This window comes from Platichthys flesus, chromosome 2, assembly GCF_949316205.1.
Source record: "Platichthys flesus chromosome 2, fPlaFle2.1, whole genome shotgun sequence".
Classification (NCBI taxonomy): Eukaryota; Metazoa; Chordata; class Actinopteri; order Pleuronectiformes; family Pleuronectidae; genus Platichthys; species Platichthys flesus.
In genome coordinates this window covers 15,226,086-15,248,338 of record NC_084946.1, presented here as the reverse complement: position 1 = coordinate 15,248,338, position 22,253 = coordinate 15,226,086, and the positions used below count along the sequence as shown (strand labels likewise).

Sequence of the window (22,253 nt, the reverse complement as noted above, 5' to 3'; positions counted from 1 at the left end):
ATCCTGAGTGCACTGAGTATTCAATATTATTAATGCAAGACCCCACATTATATAGTATTGTGCTTAATGAAGGTAAATGCATTAAGCACACATAGGTCAATGTTTCTATATCAGTGTATCAAAGACAATGTGTGAGAAGGGTCACTGATAGTGACAGATATGATGCTGACATGAATATCCCACTTCCCCTTGTTTTGTTATTTTAGCTTCAACCCATAACTTTACTGTTTTGGTTCATTGAACAATACCTGCTCAGCAAAGGTGCACGGACAGAGAAGGAACATGGTGATCGATACAGTGCGGAATTTTGCAGCTAAAAGACCGGATATTTAACTGCCGGTTGGTGGAGAACAAAAACAGAGCTAAAAGGGTTTAAATGGGGTATAGCATGTGGGCCTCCTCATGCAATAGTGCAGTCCTTCAGGCCTTCTTGCGGCTCGGACAAAATGGATGTGAGCCTTTGTTCTACCTGCTGTATTGCAATGGCTTCATTCCAGATCTGGCAAGCTGGAGCGGACTGCACAAATGCATTCATTCCAGGCACGTGGTATGTGGGCTGGATGACTATGTGACAGTGGGACAGTGTGGGCCAATGCTGGGCCAAAACAATTTTGTCATACAGCCTAACCTGACTTCAGATGTATGATCACGATGCTGTCTTTAACTGCTGGAAGTAATGTGTGCAAACTTTTAGCCAAAGACAAGTCAGCAGGTTTGGTCACGGCTCGTCTCTGCTTCCAGGTGACCTAAATACCAGTTTAAGTTGAAATGATATAACATTTTCCATTTATGAGATTATCATTTCAACCTGTTGTGGGGTTCGGGGGGGGGGGGTTGCTCTATGTGACAGACGGTGGAAAATCCCTTCAGGTAAAGATAGAGGTGCAGCTAAACTGTGAAAGATGTGGGTGTGCACGCGTGCGTACAGAAAGCCCCGTGCACACGCCCCCCTCTCTCTCTCACTCTCTCTCTCTCAGTTCATTCAATGCTTCACCCTGGGCTGCTGCTGCTGCTGCTGCTGCGGCTAACTCTCTGTGTCACACTGGGAACAAACAGCTTTTAAACGGGCACCATGAGGGGCTCCTGCCGCCCGAGGAACACGAGGGACCGGGCAGGTAAGGACGCGAGCTCCTGCTGATAACACACTTTTATTTCTATTCCGTCAGACTCTCAGGTCTGTGTACAGCGTGTATGTGTGTGTGTGAGTGAAATAGTGTGTGTGTGTGTATGTGTGTGTGTGTGTGAGTGAGAGTGTGTGTGTGTACGTGTGTTATGGAGCAGCTGGGTTAGCCGAAGTAAACAAGTCTGTGTCACGTAGGCAGCGAGGCTTCACAGGAGCTGACTGCGTTCTCTACTCCGCGGAGACACGGAACTGACTGCGACACACAGCTGGAGGAAACACTGCTGGTTTCAGGTTTCATGCGGAGGAGACATGGGTCGTGTCACTTTGCTGATAGCAGAGGTGTTTGAGGGAGCTAGCGTCGTCTGCTGCTGCCTGTGTGCAGCCGATGGGGTTAGCCTGTGTGCTAATCCGTGCAGGGACAGTGGAGAGGAGGATGTAAACACGGCGGTGTGTTTTCCTACATGTCCCCAAACACCCTGTCATTTTGGTGTTATAGATCCACACAACATGGCTGCTTTGTGTTGTAGATCCACTGTGATTATGTTGCGAGTGGTGAAGATAACTTGACCCTGACCTCCAGGCTCATGTCCCTGAAACTTTTGTTTCCCCAGAGATACCGTGCACATGAATAAATCCAGTCTGATCTGATCTGATTGTCACAATGTGTGTCTCATATTTCAATTTTAACTAAGTATATGTTATGTGTTTCCTACAAGGAAAGTCTGATTATTATGCACAACATGGAAGACAGCTGCTTCAACCCCCTGATGGAAGAAGTGTTGTCCCTCTACATCTCTATTATTGTTGAAGGTCCTACGATTCATATATTGAGTACTACACAAGGCATCATGGTCATTCTAATGGCATCTGGACCACTGCTAATACCGTGGCCTATATAATCCAAAGACTCAGTTATTATAAGAATAGACTGTTATGTAATTCTATCAGTCATGTTGCCCACAGGGTAACAATTCATTTCCCCGTCCTGCCATGTTGTGACAGCTTTGATGGATTCTCTGCTGTCCCCTGCATGGATGTGTTCACGGTAGTTTTTAGTGTCCGCAGCTGGAGCTGTTTTGGCAGATGTACAGGGGATGAACGTGGCTCGGTGTTGGTGAGGCAGGAGCTGTGTTGTGTACTGCTGTGCTGCTCTGGCTGTGTGCCTCCACACAGAGAGGTGGGGCAGGGGCTGAGCAGAAAAACAGGAAAAACATACTATAAAGTCACATCTTTGTACGTACGTAGGGACTTTATTTTAAGCATGCTGGGAAACAAATAAATATCAGATCTGTATTTTACTCTTTCTGTATGATGCTGCTAACCATTTCTGTGCAAATGAATCTGCTGGAAGTGCAATGGAGACTGGTTGTGAAAGCATCAGGATTGCTGCGGCTTGATAGAGCCCCATGTTTTTATTGCTGCAGAGGGAGAGAAATATGCTTCAGTGCATGCAGCAGATCTGGATCATACCCCTAAGTGCATTACACAGTATCCGTGTACCCCACAGCCCATCAGCATCCACATGCCTCAGAGCGGCCTCCTGCTTTTTCTCAACCTTTCTTTCTTTCAATCTCCTTATTCTACTCAATATTCGTTCTATCTCCGTCACATCCCTGCTCTAAATAATCTCAAGAAATCATTCCTCCTCCTTATTCACAGTCTCTCTCTCTCTCTCTCTCTCTCTCTCTCTGCACCTCCCTCGCTCGCTCCCTCCCTCCCTCTGTCTGCTCTCTATCTGGGGGAAAGTTCACCCGCTCGCTCTGAATCTCATTATAGGCTTCAGGCAGAGCTGTAGCCTCTGTGTGTGTGTTTGTGATGCAGTTACAGTGCACTTGCTCAGTGGACATTGACGGAGCAGCTGTTTTTGCATCTGGGAGCATTCAAGGGCAGAGATGATGATAGTGTTATTTTGTACATTTGATGTTCACACTGCAGACTGCAGCGTTGCGTTGGGCTTCTGGGAAATTGAGAGGAGCATTTTTGACGATTGTTCATCATAATAAGTAGTAGATTGATTGATAATGAAAGAATCTCTAGGCCTAATATAAACCACTAGAGACCACAGAGGGATAATATAACAGTTTGTTAACCATATGGACAACCCTGTCCTCATGCCAATTCCTTTAGGTTGAGTTCAGTTGAGGACAGCCACTGTTGTGTGGGCAAATCTTTACAGCCAGGGTCCATAAATCTTCGCGGTAGCTGTTATAGCAACAATTAAATATGAGTGTAACCTCATTTACATTTGGCCATGTGGTGTAGACGGGCAGCAGAAACCTAAATTCTCAGGTCTTGATGTCTTGAGGAGAAAACCACTCAATTTGCTATTGTCTGGATCAGTATAAATGTAAGTGTCACCATTTTGTTTTTTGTGGTAACTCTTTTACAGTATATAGTAAATACACAACATCAGATAATCCAGTAATGAATCTTTTTGGAACTTTGATGTTAAACATATTTAGGGTCTAAATAGTGTTAACACTTCATCTGCTGGATTTAATTTACTGGGACTCTTAATCTCAAATCCTACTACCCAGGTGCATCATACTGTTTTCATGTCAATAATTGTTAGTCGCATTAAAGGGATAGTTATCTGAAAAATGTAAATGCACTGGGGTTGGGTGGGTGAAGTGTCTGAGTCCACAAAACACTTCTGGAGTTACAATGGTGAACTAGACTTCAGATGTAATAAAACAACGTAAAAACATAACATGCTTTCTTTATTACTGGATTCATTCTAATTATTATGTATTTACTGTTTCAGTTTTGCCTTGATAATAACAAACTTTAACAACAATAAGCTGTTGAGTCAGTGCTTGAAGACTAACTTTGACCAACTCTTCGTCAGAAATATGTTTTCTAGCGGGTTTTTGTTTGTGTTGAAGGTTATATAACATGTGTGTTAATGGGATTACCGTTACAAAGTGTGAGGTTTAGTATCTTGCTGATGGGATTGGTCCTGTTGACCTGCTGACTGACCTCTGGCTGTGTTTACTGTTACACTTGATGCTGGACTAAACACAACTCCGCTCACAGAGTAATTCATCCTCTTTAATGCATCTTTGTCCTAATGGCTATGTCTGTTCATCTAAATTCAACTCTTGTGGCCTTTAAAGATACGTGCACAGTGCCACCTGGTGTCAAATGTTTAACACTACATTAGGCTGACAAAAAAAATACAGTGCTGCTACCGAAGTCATAACAAGTCATCACAAGGCTGCACTCATCTTTTTCTTGACTCTTCTACAGGGAAATGAGTGATAGACAGAAAAGTAATGTACGTTTTTATGCTTTAATTGAACAAGAGAGCCCATGGAAATCTTATCGGTTTAGCAAAAATATCAAACAGTTTCTGGCACTGAAGGCACTTATTAAATATTAGGATTATTTTTCTAAATAGCTTGAGGGAATAACTTTGGAATGTGCCAAGCATTCCCTTGCTTTCAATTTTTTTTTATTTATACACTACATTTTTTTAATTGTTTACTGCAGATAATTCTCTTAAGTAGTAATAACAAATTTTGACATAGAACACCAGAAAAACTGAAAATGTCCATTAGAATTAGAGACCAGGTTGGCAATTCATGATTACATTTTTATTTGTTCTCTTTGTCAGACCCCAACACCAAAAATATTGAATTTACACGGATTGTAATCAAAGAAAAACAATAAATCTTCACACCTGAGAAGCTGGAAACAAGTTTATGTTGGGAAAATGTCCAAATCAATCCTAATAATTGATTGATTGATTCTGTGAATGGACACTTAGGTTTGTAACATATCCTTCAACTCTTATTCGTGCTTTAGACCACATTAATCATAATCAGAAAAAATAACAAGATGTATTATAACATCTGCTTCTCTTAATTTATCTATTTTTTAAACCAATATAATACATTTACTGCATTAATCTGTTATGGTTGTGTTTCTTTAAAATAATAACATTAATGATAAATAATAAAAATCCTTACAATTTCAATAGGGCCTCTCACCATTCTGTGCTCTGGCCCTAATGATAATTATCATTATTTCAATAATAAATGAATACAATAGTAAATTACGTCTAATACCAACAACAAGAGCAGCTGATTCAAATCCTGGATGAAGTATTGACATAGTACCAGGAGGTGTTGTTCGTGTGTGTGTCATTGACTAGTTGATGACATTTGCCATGAGAAGGATGCGGGGTCGTGACCCAGGTGGGGGGGGGGGCCGTGCCTGGGTCGTGTCGCTGTTGAGGCTGCGATAGTTTTCTTCATAATGCACGCCCTCCGTAACCCAGGTACTCTTCTCCTATTGGCTGTTGGAGCTGTCGTCTCTTCTCTGATTGGTCCAGTCGCCCGCTGCATTCACTGCCCATGCGTGTTGCGCGTGAACAGAACACTTGTTTTTGTTCACTCGTTTCCCTTTTTCCTGCTACAGCTCAGTCCTCTAAACGAAGTATTACGGTAACGCGACATTCCAAGAAACAAAGATCAGGGCTTCTCTGTCTCAATTGGAAATGTGTTTGTGAAAAAGATTCAAGGAGTTTTATTTGTCATATCCAAAGACTTTCCCCAAATTGCTCCTTCTCAAAGAGAAAGCGCTGCATATCGAAGCACTGTATGAATGTAAAACTTTGATTGGTCATGAGGAATAGAAAAGAAAAGACCCTTTAGCTGCTCAACTCAGATGCTTTCATTACAGCACATGTAATCTCTGGATTGTTCAGGTGAGGGGTGGTGCATAAAGATTTTTAATGTATAAATTCCGCTGCGGAGATCACATGTTGTTGTTTACAGCACATCAACACTGGCATCAGTCCTTATCTTGGCAGTGCTTTTTATTCTGAGGCTTTTATATTTTGTATTTGGGTTTCGCATCAACAAGCCCACTCACTTGTATTGAATCAGGCGGAGGATGTCCTGTTGTGTTTTCACATTTGGATCCTAAAGACTTTATGTGGACTTTAATCTCAAGGACTGGAAACAGAAACTCCACAGAAGGTCCAGACTCTCTTGTTCGGACATTATCCTCTCACGTACTGCCCCTCCGAAAATGTTTGGAGATTATCCAGAGTTCAGTGCATGTTCGAAAGCGTCTTTTGGCAGTTATCACGGTTTATTTATGATATGATTGTCTGGCATTATATCGATTATCACAGAATTGCTCTATAGTAATAATGTTTAGGAACAACATGTATGAAATAGTGGTTACAGTGCCTCCTGCTCCACGCGCTTTGTTTTGCTCCATCACTTTGGGTTGCGCATGTTCTCCGTTCGTTACGGTGACGGGGAGCTGCTGTTCCTCAGCTGATATGTGACATACTCCCTCCTCCTGCTGCTACTGAATCAGTCTGCCGGGTCTGCAGCCCCCCGCCTCATTCAGTGTGTGTGCTCAGGTTAGGAGGGGGACATCCAGCATGTTGGACAACGAGGACTTCGTGTCGAACACTTCCCCGCGGGAGCTCACTCAGAACCCGCTCCAGAAGATCTGGATGCCGTGTCAAAACGGCCACATAGCGCAGAGACGGGGTAAGATGCGGCTGAGCGTCAGAGGATGTGACCGGGAGGTGATGCGATGCGTGCCTCCGAACGGTCCTTCTCGCGTCTTATCGTTTTCCTGAGGCCATCTGTCCTTTCACCGCTGTAATATAGGTTGTATTAAATTCTCGCGTTTCACGGTTGTTTTGGATGTTGCGCACAAACTGCCGAATAGTCCTGCCTCTTGTGTTGCATCATTTTTACCATGAAATATCACGCACGGAGAAAAATTAGAATAGCACTTAGAAAAAATTAGAATCCCGCTTAATTGAATCAGACCAAATGACACACTCATGACCCAAACGCATGGAATTACCCAGGACCACCTCTCTAACATCCCACATGTCTGATAGTGTTTGTGTGTGTGTGTGTGTGTGTCCGTGATTATGCAGAGCAGTTTTCAGTCTGGTCTGCTCTCTCTGCAGCTCACCTGGTCTTTGCTGAGTCAAGCTCTGACTGTCTCAAGCTGTTTTCTTTTTCAAACACTCTGCAGCCAGCCCAGCCCTGGAGGTGGCACTTAACCCTCTTCAACTTGATCTCTAAACTTTGATTTCTTATTTTATAAAATTCTCACTATATGTGATGAAATGTCGTTCTCCATATTATCTGTGACATGAGGAACATATCTGAAGAAGTGCACAGGGGTTTTACTTTAATTGGTTTTATTTCTGTATAAGCTACAGTTTTACACTTTGAACCAATTTCAGGGTAAAAAATAAAAAAAAGTATTTCAATTTTGAAATGCTGGCTCAGAATCTAAAATGCTGTTTATGACAATCTCCATCGAGGTGTCAGATTCATTTATTTGCAGTTTAAATGCAATAAACAGTCAGTGTAGAGTATTAACTGTTGTTTGACTGACTATCCTGTGTTTCGAGCTCATCTGTGCCTGCTGTTCATCAGTACAGCAACAACAATGCAGCAAACTGTAGTGAAGTCAAGGCAACAGATTCTATCATCATTTTTACATGTAGCATTCCCCTGTTTCATCTTATACAAGAACACTACATCATACAAGCTAACCTACTAGTCCTAACTACATTAGCTGTAAAAGCTAATCTTCTCTACTAATATTTTCTCTTGATATCCATCAAACAAACATGAAACATGGCACCATGAATACGAAACTTCTTAGCCCATCTATATACATATGTACATGCAACAATAAGTAACAGCTAGTTGTGCTTTCTTGTTTTTAATGGATGATGCGTCTCCACTTCCTGGCATTGTACGGAAAAGAAGCTAAAATATCCCGGATACGAACGCTGTCATCTTTTGCATTTGGAGTCTGAGCTGTAGTGGCAGGGGGAGTTGTAGTATCATGGTCCCGCTGATACACACAATCAACCAATCACAAGGTCATCTATCAATGTTTTCAAACAACTAATTAAAACCAAGGTTCATTGACAGCTGCTGTAATTACAGCAGACAGTCACTCACATACCACCCTCTGTTGGTTAAAACAAGTATTGCCTTGGTAATGTTCCACTAACCCTCACTCTGTAACAGTGACCCAAGTATTTCACATTGCTCAGCATGTCCCTCTGAACCACAAGTGGGTCAAGGTTGATAAAATGAACACCTCACCTTCTTCTTCGTCTGAATACCTTATTCAGTTGCTCATTTTCATCATCAGCTTCTGATATTTGGCTTATCCTCTTGACATTTCTTCATTTTTTTCTCATTCTCCTTAGGAACTGGTCTCAAACATGTTTCAAAGCCTGTTTGAGTTGTTGTAGCAATTCTCCCTCCTCTGTCTGGCAGGGATTTTCTGTAGTAATGTGTGTCCCTGTCACACAGTGTGTGCCTGTCACACAGTGTGTGCCAGGGACATTTATTCACTTTGTCACTTCTATGGGCCTTTGACCACTTTGCTTTACACCTGTTGGGATTCATTCAGCTGAATATCAAAAGGAAGACACAGGGCTGCGCGTAGAATCTAATAAAAGTTTTGCTTTGTGTGTCTGCTTCACTTTCAGTCTGTATGACCAATTGCCCGACGCTCATTGTGACTGTGGGACTTCCAGCCCGAGGGAAGACTTACATTTCGAAGAAGCTCACACGCTACTTGAACTGGATCGGTGTGCCAACCAAAGGTAGAGACTGAACCCACAAACTCACAAACCTTGCACAGGGCATTTCCTTTTTTTACAAATGTCAAGCGCAAACAAATTTGAACCGCTCCATCATTAAACACAAATTTTGTCTGTTTGCAATAGAGTTCAATGTCGGCCAGTATCGGAGGGAGTGTCTGAAGATCTACAAGTCCTTTGAGTTTTTCCGTCCAGATAATGAAGAAGGTTTAAAAATCAGACGGTGAGTCCACATTGATTTCTCCAACACTCAACCTGTATCATGGAGGGGAGGTCTGCTGGATACAGCCACCAGCCACCAGAACTGTGAAATCTGCTGGAGTGACAACCAGCAGTCACGTTATACTGCAGTTACTAATCCTACTGTCTTGTAGGTGTATGATACAGAAAACAGTTCAATAAAATCTGGTGAATCTTAAGTCAAAAATTATAGAACAAATTTAAAATGAGCATAAACCTGAATTGAAAGCAGAAGTGAAAATCACTGATATTGCCAAAATTATCTGTTTACAAATCAGATTTCCAGAGTTTCTGAGATATCAGTTACTTTCTGGGGTTAGCTTGATTCATTGCACTTCCCAAAGTTGTATACACAGTTGTGGCAATTTTCTACAATCCCACTATAGCAACGAGGAAACGGGACACAAATGTCCTGCAGTATTGTCGCACTTCAATGCTCAGTGCATGGTGCATATGACAAAGGTTAGTTTGTAATATGCACCCGATGGGAAGCAGTTCTTGTCTTTATACATTTGGCTCACCCCTCCTTGTCTGGTGGGGGTTGTTACAAAGTCAAAGGTTGGGATCTTCTGATGACATGAAAACAACAATGCCTTAGTTAAAGCAATCAGTCCAAGATCATTCAGTAGTACAGGAAACCACAGGATCAAGGTTACATTGTATGAGATTCAATCATGATCAATCAAAGGGGAAATAAACATGATCATATTGTGGTCAAATGTTACATTTCCCTTACAACACTCAGTTTTTAGGGCAGTGGGTAGTCATGGAACTACTTTCTATTTAATTTTTACTTCTTTAAAATCAAAAAGGATTGTGTGATCCTCATTTGTCTTCAAATAATGAATATCTTCTTTTCACTATGTCCACCTTTCTGAAGGACTTATTACTGTTCTAAATACTATCATTTTGTAAACCATTGTCAAATTTAACAGTCTCTCATAATTTTCCCACACATAACATAATAAAAGGCCTAGAGATTATTACAACTTGTCTTCCAAACTTCAAAAGTGTTTGCAGCTACTTGGTAAAAAGTGTTGGACATGCAGTGAACTGACTGTGTCTGCTGTATTTCAACAGTCACTGTGCAATGGCAGCTCTCAATGATGTTCGGCAGTACCTGTGTGTTGAAGGAGGGCAGGTGGCGGTGAGTCCCTGATACGGCCCCTGAAGTCTGCTTGACATATTATTAATACAATAATTAAGCATAAGTCAGGGCTTCATCAGACATTCTTTTTTTCCTGCTGTTTCAGGTCTTTGATGCCACAAATACAACAAGAGAAAGAAGAGGAACCATCGTGAAGTTCGCCGATCAGAACGGGTTCAAGGTATTTTCACCAAGGAATTTAACTGAATCATTAGTCCTATTGAATTAATGTTCTCTGAGTCTAAAATGTTGTTTTGTCAATGCAGGTGTTTTTTGTGGAGTCTGTGTGTGAGGACCCAGATGTCATTGCACAAAATATAGTGGTAAGTATTGTCTCAATTTATTCAATCCTGTCTCGTTTAAATAGTTGCATACTTAAGTGATATTTTCAAATCAAAGCATATGCAATGTGAGTGTTGTAGAGTTTCTTATAGGTGGATATTTTTATTTGAAAAAAGTTATGCAAGCTGAATTTTAGCTATAATTTTAAAACCTGTTTTACACCAAAATGTGCAGGTTTTTAACATGAGTAAAACCATTAAAAGAGGCAATTGACTCCTTTCCTATTGCCAGCCGAGGAGTTTGCCTTTCTGTTTTTCCTCCCCTCGTCATGTTCAACATCACAAACCCACCAAAGGCTGCGGCGCTCGCTAACTTCAAATTAGCCAAATTAATATTCAACCGGGGATCACGTTTGCAACACTGCCCATTGAAGCCAGATCCAATTAAAACCTGCGTCTGCTGCTGATGAGCAGGGTCAGAGGGAAGAGAACAGTGGAGCTCTCGATCAGATTTGAACAAACTCGGAATGACAAAGTGTTTAAAGCGTCAGACAGCCGTCACGCCCTTCTCTCTGCTCACATCCTCTCATTGTGTTTCCTCTCCTGTAGCAAGTGAAGTTGGGAAGCCCAGACTACATTCACTGCAACACAGAGGAGGCCGTCGAGGATTTCATGGAGAGAATCAAATGTTACGAGTCGTCCTACCAGCCTCTGGATGAGGCTCTGGACAGGTGAGGACACACAAAAACAACAGAGTGGATTTAAATCAGCTCCAAAAGATCGTAGGTGTGTAACTGACTTTCCTGCTCCAGGGACCTGTCCTACATAAAGATCATTGACGTGGGCCGTCAATACCTGGTGAACCGTGTTGCTGATCACATCCAGAGTCGAATCGTCTACTACCTGATGAACATCCACATTACGCCACGCTCCATCTACCTGTGTCGTCACGGCGAGAGTGACCTCAATATCAAGGGACGCATCGGGGGAGACTCTGGTTTGTCTAACAGAGGGAAAGAGGTGTGTGTTTGTCACTATTGGTGAATTCAAAACCGGAGCTTTCATCGGATAGATCTAATTTATACAATGGTCTGGATTTCTAGTTTGCCAAAAGTCTGAGGAAATTCCTCCAGGAGCAGAATATCAAAGAACTGAAGGTGTGGACCAGCCAGATGAAGAGGACAATCCAGACCGCAGAGTGCCTTGGAGTGCCATACGAACAGTGGAAGCCTCTCAACGAAATAGATGCTGTACGTTGATTTCTGTATTTGTGACATTGACACAGCAACTCATTTGGAGCCTTTATCTTCTTGAGCTAAACACATCATCTGTCTTTCAGGGCGTGTGTGAGGAAATGAAGTACGAAGAGATTCAAGAGCATTACCCCCTGGAGTTCGCACTGAGAGACCAAGACAAGTACCGCTACCGCTATCCTAAAGGAGAGGTGAGAGTGAGATTCTTACACATGTCTCATCCTGATGGTTTGTAGGTGTTACTGTCCTCATGACTGTGTTCGACGTGTCTGTGATTTTCAGTCCTATGAAGACCTGGTGCAGCGACTGGAGCCGGTGATCATGGAGTTGGAGAGACAAGAGAACATTCTGGTGATTTGTCACCAAGCAGTGATGCGCTGTCTTCTTGCATATTTCCTGGACAAGTCTGCAGGTATGAAGTACAAAAGCTTTATTATTTTCCAATTTAGAGTATACATTGTATTAGTTTTATGGTAAACTGACTTGGAATGCCTCACACTGAACACCTGTTCTTGCTCTATGGAACTCTGGTGAGCCGGTAAGATCTCCTGCAAGGATCACGCCCAGGAGGTTCAAGAGTGGTGCCAAACGGGAGATCACTTCAAAAGACTGAGACACCATTAAAAAATATGCATTTATCTCTGATGTTCAGTGAGGAAACTTTAAACTATAAAGAATTCTAAAGAGTTTTGTGTATTTCTTACCATTTTGTTATTTGTTCAGTTAGGTTTCAGGTCAGTGAGTGGGACTGCGCAGTCAGAGCTTCAGTCAACTCATTGATACGCTTTGTTTATCTCTGCATGAAAATTTCATTAGATAGAATAAACACGTTTGGCTGCAGGTGGCACTGTTGCTTATTTCGTTTCGAGTTTTGAATTGCAACATTTTGAAAAGGACTTAGTTACATTTGCAGCCTCAAGTGAAAACATGTTTTACAATCTGACCTCAACAATTGAAATGAAGATGTTGACTTCCTGTTTCTGTCTCCACAGATGAGTTGCCTTATCTTAAGTGCCCTTTGCACTCAGTATTAAAGTTGACCCCCATGGCTTACGGTGAGTTACACCATTTTTTTATAAGCTCATATCATGTATTTACTGTAAATATTCTATAGCAGTAACCTCTTGTAGTTATATGTTGCTGATAACAATGATGTAGAACTCTGGTTTTATTTTGTTACTACCAAAAGAAAACGTAATAATGAATCATCTCCAGTTTATAATTTTGCTTTGAAGATTCATTTATAGCACAAAAATAAACAACACAGCATCATATTAATTCTTTGATATACAGTTGTCAGATAGCGTGCACCTAACTGGATCCTTCTTGTTTTGTTTGCTCTCACCCAGGATGTAAAGTGGAGTCTGTCTATTTAAGCGTGGATGCTGTGAACACCCACAGAGACAGACCAGAGGTAGGTATCCTAGGCAGCACACAAAGGTCTGTCAGCAGACAATGTAAACAAGTTGAATCCACCTCAGGGGTTTCCCCTCAAGTTCAAGACAACATCCTCTGTGATCTGCGATTGAATCAGGACCTCGTCTCAGAAACCGCTGTGTGTTTAGAAGCAGTGTGAAGCGTGATCTCTGGAGAGGCACAATGTGTCTTCCACACTTTCTTCATCTCGGCCCTGAAGCACGCAGACTAGTCCCTGGGGATCCGTCCCGCTCGTCTCATCAAGAATGTAAATCTTTCACAACCAGGAAGCTGTGTCCGTCCACAGGAGATCCATGGTGGTAACCATGACAGCTGTGAAATTGCTTAACATTGACACTCCTACCTCCACCATGACCTCTGGTTTCATGTTGACCTCTCATTGGTGTCAGAAAGGAATGTTACAATTCCGTTTGATATTTTTGTTTGTTATGTTAACTGACATAACTGGATTCAACTGTGATCATGTGCGTGTGTTTGTGTGTGTGCGTGTGTTGGTCCGCCTAAATTTGTGAGGACCTGTTAGACTTTTAGACCTGTGTGGGTACATTTTGACTGGTCCTCACCTCTCATCATACGTAATGTTAGCATGGATGATGCATGCTTTGCTGCGATGTCGCAGACTTTCTGAGTTTGGAGCTAAAGATTAGAGGTCATCTAATGTCAAGGTTAGAGGATAGGAAATGCATTGGTTCTTTACAAGTGTAGAAACGACGTGTGGTCGAACAATCTGAATTATATCATAAGAACAAGCACATTACGTTTGTTTTTAGTTCTGATATAAATTAATTTTTCAAATCATGAATTCTCCCCTGATTTTATTTACATAAATTGTTTCCATGTATGCTTTATAACCTGACTGGCTTTTTACTTGTTCGTAGTAGAACAAATACATTTAACATCAACATTAATTTTGCTGCATAGAAATGCAATATATCATTTCCATTCTCTTGTTTTTAGAATTTATTTTCTGTTTAAAAATGAAGGATAATCTGTGATGTCCTGTGAAATTAGGATTGACCTCATTTATAATGAATTCAGTAATAATTTTTACGTCGCTGGCGAAAACAACTTTTATATTATTTGATCAAATGACACAATTTTCTTTGTTTTTGTCTTTGTCAAGGTTTACTCATGTGAACATAAATGTACAAATTGAAAAAACAATCACTCTTCTGTTCATTTTTCTGGTGGAAACATCAGTATTCATTTGTTTTTATGTCAAACATGAACTGCACTCATGTCATGACTGTGTCTGGAAAGTGCACAATCACAGAACACATTTCAGAAGCGATTTGACACTGAAAAATTATCATTATTCAGCTGTAAACACATTTTTATCTTGTGTCAACAGTAAGGTGTCCATGTGAACCATGAAGTAAGACGTAAGAAATCAACATTAAATGATATCCGTTGGATTTGTCCAATTCAGGCCACAAATTACCGCCTGATAAACTTTAAATAACATTTTATTCAAACAACTATTTTTACCATCACAAAGTAAAAGCATGTACAGAAGGAAACCTTTCATGGTCAGTATTACAGTTTTTAATTACATCAAGCAGAACCTGTTTCATGGTTCAGCTGGGCATCCGACTATAATTGAGACAGATGAATTGTTCCCTACAGTCACATGCTCACATGTGTGTTGCTTCTCCTGAAAATGTCTGTTCTGTTGATTTGTCATTTATATGATTATGAGGTTAGTTTTAAATGTCTAAACTCAAAAAAGTTCAAATTGATTATTACATATTAAAAAAAGCCACAAAGTACTTTCACTGCTAACACATTGACAGTCAGATGAATGAATGAATATCACAAGCCATTCTACTCACAATTGCTCTTCATGAAGACAATATGTCATCAAGGGTTTTCTCTGTGAAAAAATCCAATTTATAAAAGTCAGATAAGTAATGTGAGACTATAACTCAGTCCGCTCTTCTGTTATGGCTCTTTCAGAATGTGACGGTGCTCCGCAGCACCGAAGACGCCCTGCTAACAGTCCCAGCTCACTTCTGATCTCCCGCACTTCCTGTTACAGCTGAGACCTCGTCCGACAGAGTCATCGTAACGGTGATGCTCCCCATCTGTCACTGATCCGGAGAAATGAGCATCTCCCCAGACTTCAACTATAAAGCACTTTGAGTAAATACGATCCATTTTTATACATCTGTTTGCTGTGAACTGTAATGGTCCTGTAGCCCGAAAACGCCAATATTTTTTTATATGTAGTTTAGTTGTCCTTGTAATATTCCCTTCACTTTGTCCGTCTTTTCTAGTGGATTTTGTTTAAATCTACTTTTTGGGCTCTTTGTATATCGCCAGGTGCTTTCTGTGTTTGTGATGTTTTCCCTTGTATGAGGAACATGTACTATAACCCCCAAAACACCTTTGATCAATGTCCTTAATCCCTGAAGGAACAAACGAATATTTACATTTTTGTAAAAGAAGAACATCTTTTTCCTGGTTATCAATTTATAGTTTAAAAAAGAACCAGCTTGTTTGTTGGGTTTGCCTACTTTGATTTCAGCTGGTAAAAAACATTCCAAAGGTGCAAACAAAAAAAAGTCACCTTAAAAAGTGGAACTAGCATTATAAATGCAACCATTTTCTGACATATGTGCAGTGAACAGTCCATTTGTTAGTTACACATAATGACAAAGCCAATATAGGCTGACATTTTTGTAGATTTGGAAAAACTCACATTTCATTTTTTCAGAAGTAGTCAGATATTTTGCTGTGACACTTGAAGTTTAGCTCCTTTAGCATCTCCTTCAACCTTTGCTTGTCAGATGTGAGAAGAGGAGTGCGTGTGCATGTCCAACAATTTAATTGACAACAGACAGAATCAAATCAAGATGTAGAAACATTCCACATGAAACACTTCATGGGATATTTCGGTTTTTACTTTTTAGTACATTTGAAAACCCTTAAAATTGAGTCTAGATTGAAGCAAGAAAATGTTTTTTTATTCAGCATGAGGCTGGGCAAGACAAAATATGTAGTGAAGGAGTAGTGAACTTTCTGAATGCCCTGCAGCTCCTGCTCTTTAATTCAAACAGACTTCAGAAAAAGGAACCTTATTGGGTTTCAGTCTTTAAGAAATTAAGTAAAAGTTATATCACAAATCTTCAGTCATAAGTGTGACACTTAACACTGTACGACTAATAATATATAATAATTCTATCATCAATCAAGTACCTGGTTGTATTTGGATTATAAAATAAGGTACAGTATACACTGTACATGCACGTTTGTTTGACGTAAGTTGTGTGTGAAAATAATATGTATTATATTTGTCTTTTTTGAAAAGTGTACACTTTCTGTAATATTTTACATTTGATATTGTATATAACAGAAAAATATTCTCAATGCCTTGTTTGTGGTCAGACGTCATGATCTCAATAAACCAGTGATGTTTATGGAGAGAGACAGAGCTGCTGTCAATAAAACCACAACAGATTAAAAAAAGAAATCACCAAAATACAAAGAATAATGTTTTTATTTATCCAACATGTCTATTCATTTAAATGGTCGATCAACAGTAGGGTCTACTCTGTGTACTAACACAAGAAACGTGTACTGGTTGATTGCCTTAATTTCGTAACAAAACAGCAAAATGAAATGTGCATACGTTTTGTGGATGTATAAACATTTAAATACTTATTTCCATATTACCCTGTGCTCATTAATACTGATTCTTGTTTAAGGACGTGACTTCACATATTCCAATGTTCTAAAAGGCAGAAGTTCATGTCGGTTGTAAATATTCATTATGTACAAATGTCAATATTTCTGAGCACAGGGAAGTTTAAGGTTTATTGCCAGAACCTTATCGGCCAGTACATATTTACTGTACATCTTATATTTCTGAACTTCTCTCTGCGTTTTGTCTCGTCTCTGCCCTGTGATGGGAACGCTCCAAAGTGTTGGCCAAGATTGCAAGAAGAATGTATTCCTCAGTTTCAGAACTGCAAGAGCAAAACAAAAACAACGTCTGAGCTAAAAAAACATCTCACAAACAAGAAATACGTAGAGATTTTATATGAATATAATAATACACCATAATAACACTTTAATAAACATTTTTAGTAATGAGCAGTAAACTGAACACAATCAGAAACAATAGTAAATAGTTTGTCACCCTAATATGAAATATAATGCAAAAACAAACCACTAATTCAAAATGTAGACGAATAAAACTTACATTTTTGAGGAACTCTTCAGCGACGATACGAGCTCTAGCGTTGACTGACAGCTTCATTTCACTGATCTCTTTGTCAATTTCCTCCATGAAATGAATCACATAGTCCACCAGTTTATGTTTGTACATCTGCTCTGTGTGGAAGTTGGTGATTAGAAAACTGATGTCGTACCCCTGCATAGAAAAAGCAAAGAGATGGATTGTAAAGACAAATAATTCCGAATGCCATCAGCAGGGCCGGTCTTTCCTACAGGCGACATAGGCGGTTGCCTAGGGCGCCACTCAGAGGGGGGCGCCAAAAACTGCGCCATCTCTATGTGGTATGGCCAAAAATATTGTATTTAATTACTCTGACAGTAATTTAAGTAGTTTCATTAGAGAAATCAGTGAATGACAGCAGCACTCAGGTGGAACGTTATGCACGGGAGCAGTTGCACCCCGTACTGTCAGATGCAGTCTGGATGAGGAAGTGAATGCTCCGTGTCGTTCCTGCTGCTGCTTCCATCCTGTATTCTACAGGGCAGTAGTGAGTGAGAGTCTCCTACGTTAGCTCCTACGTTAGCTCCTAAAGCCTCGCTTGATCACCACGGGTGTCATTGAGACGTGTTGACTGGTACAACTTAGAAACTCCGCTGGGCAGTGAGGAGAGACGCTCGCGCACTAGGTGGGCGGGGCTACGTTCGCCTGTATAGGTGTTTATTTTACCTGCACGTCGTCTTGCAGGCGGGTCGCGATCGTATATTGTTTACTTTACAGTGTGTAGTTCAGCTCCGACACACACAGACTCTGTAATTCATGAATTGTTATTTTGCCTTATAAAGACCAGTTATAAGCTAATGTTCAATAGGTCTATATTGTAAATGTTTATATTTCTTTATGAGTGATGATGTATATTAAGATGTTTGGAGGAAAGAGACACCATAATAATTGAATGTATGTTTTATGCACTTAAAAATGCAGTTACACTCAAAGAAATGCTTGTACTTGAAATTGTGTTTAATTTGAATAAGATGCAGTCTGGATGAGGAACTGAATGCTTCGTGTCGTTACTGCTGCTGCATTCATGCTGTATTCTACAGATATACTTTGTTGCTGTGGTATCAATTTTGGGACCCATAACATATATCTCCAACCAATACTTTGACATTACAAAAATGGATCTAACATTAGGGTAAAATGAGGCAAAAATTGAGGTACGAACCTCCTTGGTGTTGTCAGAACATGCTAGCACATTGAGGCTTATGGTTAGAGTGTGTGTGTCCAAGCAACTTCGACGAAGAAAGAAATAATTTTTTCGGGGGGGGGGGGGGGGGGGCGCCAGGAGTGAAGCTTGCCTAGAGCGCCAAATGTGCTAGGGCTTGTGGATAGCTAACCTGAGCCCATCATGCCAAGATGTAAGTGGCAATCACTAACTGGTACTCATGATGCCCAGATGAGGAGATTGGAGTTCTGGGGCTCGATCAAACCAAGTCTCTCATCAAGCAATTACTTGTTTCTGGGCATTTCTTATGTATTCATTCATTTCATGATAAAACATACATTACATGTCGTAATTTCTCAAAGATGAAATACCATACATTTTTTACAGAGCACTGGGTTTTTTAACTGGAATATTCAAGAGCTCTAAACAGACATGATCATTCAGGGTTTTATGAAGTAAAACTGGATAAAATCATAGAGGAAATGAAAAGAAACGTCAAACTAAACCCTGTAAATGTGTTTGACCCTTTTTCAACGTCCACATACCTCCACGGGTTTCCTCCTGAGGATGAAGAAGTTCTCTGCTCTCATCATCATGAAACGCATGAACTTATGGCACAGAATCTTCTCGATCTCGTCTGCCTAAAGCAGCAGGTTGAGGGAAACAGCTGTCAGTTCTCTAACATTGACATATGGTCCTTTTATGCGTTACTATGCGCCCATCAGTTGGTTGGCCGACCGACCTGCTTGACAGCGATGCTGATTCTGACGGAGTTGATGGAGCCCTCGATCAGAACCTTCTCCTTGTCGTTACGGCTGATGATCACTGGCTGGAGCAGTAGTTCTTTACTACTTCTGGAAGTGGAACGAAACAAATACTCTTAATAATGGTGCTTTCATACTCTTCTACTTATTTGTTTTAAAGCCCCGATGACAGGCTCACCGCACTTCCACTTCTGGCTTGTTGTGTCTCTCCACCACTTGCGATGAGAAATTCTCCAGACAGAGGGCGGCCTGCAGGGTGGCGCGCACCGCGTTGAGGTATGGTCGCAGGGTGGCCGTCTGAGGAGGAGCACAAGTGATCGGTTCATCAAAGAGAGCCAATCTGAAAGCGCAGCTCGGACTGACTGGAGACATGATTTCGATTACACACTTCCTCCCTGGTTAAACTGATTACAATCTGGCTTTGCTCTCAAACCAGAAGAGGCGACTGCTCGTTCACGTTGGATCTGAACATGACAACTAGCACTTGATCCGAAGCTTCTTCATATTTAATAATTATGTGAACGTTTTAATATGTAATTGCTCTTGGCCTCATAAAGCTGATTGCAGCTGGGCTGCTTGAGATGTGTTGCTGAGGAGCAGACCTCCGTCCAAACACATCGAATACCATTGTGTGGCGGTGGTGTGCATCAGTGTCACACTACGACCTGTGGATGATACTGACGCGACTGTGGCTGGTAACAAGAACTAGCAGCTGCACAGTAACTACATTTAAAACCGAGCCGCGTCATCAGGAGTTCCTGCAGCAACAGCAGCAGCAGCGTCATCTCGAGTCCATCATGGTCTTTGACATTATACTGAACAACATCTCACTACGACTCCAGCACCGGCAGTGATACGTTTGATCGCTTCTAAGACGCTGAATGATTCTGTTCTCGCTTGTTTCCTCTGAGCCAGGACCAGCTAACGTTAGCCTGTTGGCTAGCTTAGCTGGAAGAGATTACAACATCTGGAGGAAGAAACGCGCTGAGGCCTCCTAACACGGATGTGCCGTTAGTCGAGGAGCTGCTACGGTTTAATGTCGATACGGTTAAATGTTAAAACGTACTCGGTCAGTGTGTCAGTGTAAATGTGCAGTTTGTCTCACCATTTCTCTGGAGGAGTAGAACAGCTAAAGGCGGAAGTAGCTTCAATTGTCAGAACACCGGAAGTCCGCTCTGCCTCCTCTGAGCTGCTGCTGATCTAACATCCATCACATTTATTATATCAATAACAAAAATATATTCACAATGAATATTATCGATGTACATCTATGGGACGGATACGGAGTACTCGAAGTTAGAAGAAGAACACATGTGGGCCTACGTCTGGTTTTCAAAATAAACTGATGACATGGAGACTATACAAAATGCATAATTGAAAAATAATTTCTTGGATTAAATAAACAAGAAGTATATATTGTCCTACCTGTATCATTTTTATGAATAGCATTTTGACAATACCAATTGAGAATTTACAAACTAAAAATCACACATTTATAGCTTCAAGTAGGTAATTTCTGGATACTTCAAAGCTCTATAAAAACACTTTGCTCAATAGGTTCAGAGTGAGACTACCTACATACGGGAATATCAACGATTTTTACTGAATATAATTGGAGATTTTCAAAGTAAAATCCAACAATTTCACTGTTTACAATTTTTCTAAATAAAGTCCACCATTTTCACTGTGGAAAAGATCATTTCAGGATACTTCAAAGTACTGTTAAAACACTTTGCTCAATAAGTTCAGAGAGAGACTGATAAGCTTGTGTCTCAAACTATGAATGTACTGAATATCAGTCTCTCTCTGAGAAATCCAGAAATTAACTGATTTTGGATTGAGTTTGGATTTATTCCCACATTATTTTTTATCCTGATTTTGTGTCAGTGTTAATTTCTCTAGATTCGTTTTCACATATCATGGTTTCAGTTTTTATGCATCGACTTGTTTTTACCTTTTCCATTTTAAAACTGACTGATGTTATTTTATTTTGCTGATGATGATCTGTTTGCACTTTAAAATGTGATTATTATTAAACATTTACTGCAATGAAAAAGGAATTGGAATTCCCTATAACACACCAGGTTAATTTTAAATTTATTTGATGGGTAGTTCTTACTTATGACCTCAGTACTGCATCACGTCCTGTCTACTTGCCCGACTGTTTGCTCTCACAGTGCGGTGAAGGAAATGTGTCTGTACACTGGGTGGTGGCTGCTGCACTGTATTTCCCTGAACAGGCATGAGAACAGAGCTTTTGCATGGCAGACATTTTTGATTTGTTATGGCTGAGAGAACAGAGGTGTAACAAATTCCCCTGGGTGGAATGCAGCCTGCGTTCTTTATTAAACACATCTGTGCTTGTCCTGCTGTCACATGCAAAAATGTGGGTCCAACAGAAGTCTACATATTGTGTGGGTGTGTTATATTTAGGCCCCGAATGAAATTGTAAGGATTTTTACTATTATTGTTATTTCCCGTTGGTGGGCTTTTTCAGGGCCTATACATGCTAAAAACATAATGAAACTTTGCAGGAAATTCAAGGCCTCCTGATATTTTTGTATTCTGGAGTCAACACCCCCCCCTGGAACGCAGCCTCTAGGTTTCCCTTTGACTGATCTTCACAAAAATCGTAGCCCAGGTGTATCATGACCAGACAAACCATAAAGTCTCAAGTGTGATTATGAAAATACATCTAAATTGTGGCTTAAAATCTCAGTGCCACCTGCTGGCTACAGGAAGTGACATGTTTTATACATTGATGCACTGCTCCTGGCTGTTTAACAATATACAGCTCAAATAAGCTGAGACAAGTCATAGGTCCATGGTCAGAATTGTGACACTTCCTCAAACCGTGTTAACATTAAGGTGAGGCCAAGGATCATCCTTTGCACAATGTTGTCATAACTCCAATGCGCATTGACCTATCACCACCAAACTTCTTTCACATCATAAGAGTCCAAGCCTGAACAGCTCTATGTGTCAATATTA

The 22,253-nt window shown here is 40.6% G+C and overlaps 2 protein-coding genes across 6 annotated transcripts; one reads left to right on the top strand and one right to left on the bottom strand.

Annotated features, from left to right (window-relative positions):
• Nucleotides 1-983: 983 nt before the first annotated feature.
• Nucleotides 984-16,580, top strand: pfkfb4b (6-phosphofructo-2-kinase/fructose-2,6-biphosphatase 4b). Of its 5 annotated transcripts, none has more exons than XM_062400813.1 (14): nt 984-1,115; nt 8,625-8,741; nt 8,865-8,961; nt 10,059-10,125; nt 10,232-10,306; nt 10,392-10,448; nt 11,016-11,137; nt 11,219-11,426; nt 11,510-11,656; nt 11,746-11,850; nt 11,942-12,071; nt 12,652-12,714; nt 13,009-13,073; nt 15,053-16,580. In XM_062400813.1, the coding sequence occupies exons 1-14, from the start codon at nt 1,073-1,075 to the stop codon at nt 15,110-15,112; spliced, it is 1,356 nt and encodes a 451-aa protein (XP_062256797.1). In that variant the 5' UTR covers nt 984-1,072; the 3' UTR covers nt 15,113-16,580. The 5 variants fall into 5 exon arrangements, with proteins under 5 accessions (XP_062256797.1, XP_062256771.1, XP_062256789.1 ...); XM_062400805.1 differs by lacking the exons at nt 984-1,115; nt 15,053-16,580 and adding exons at nt 6,453-6,636; nt 13,225-13,668; XM_062400796.1 differs by lacking the exon at nt 984-1,115 and adding an exon at nt 6,454-6,636.
• Nucleotides 16,578-20,508, bottom strand: arpc4 (actin related protein 2/3 complex, subunit 4). The gene is made up of 6 exons (XM_062400827.1): nt 20,368-20,508; nt 19,441-19,559; nt 19,241-19,352; nt 19,044-19,139; nt 17,301-17,471; nt 16,578-17,064 (listed from the first exon to the last, which is right to left on the bottom strand). The coding sequence occupies exons 1-6, from the start codon at nt 20,368-20,370 to the stop codon at nt 17,059-17,061; spliced, it is 507 nt and encodes a 168-aa protein (XP_062256811.1). The 5' UTR covers nt 20,371-20,508; the 3' UTR covers nt 16,578-17,058.
• Between the last annotated feature and the right edge of the window lie 1,745 nt (nt 20,509-22,253).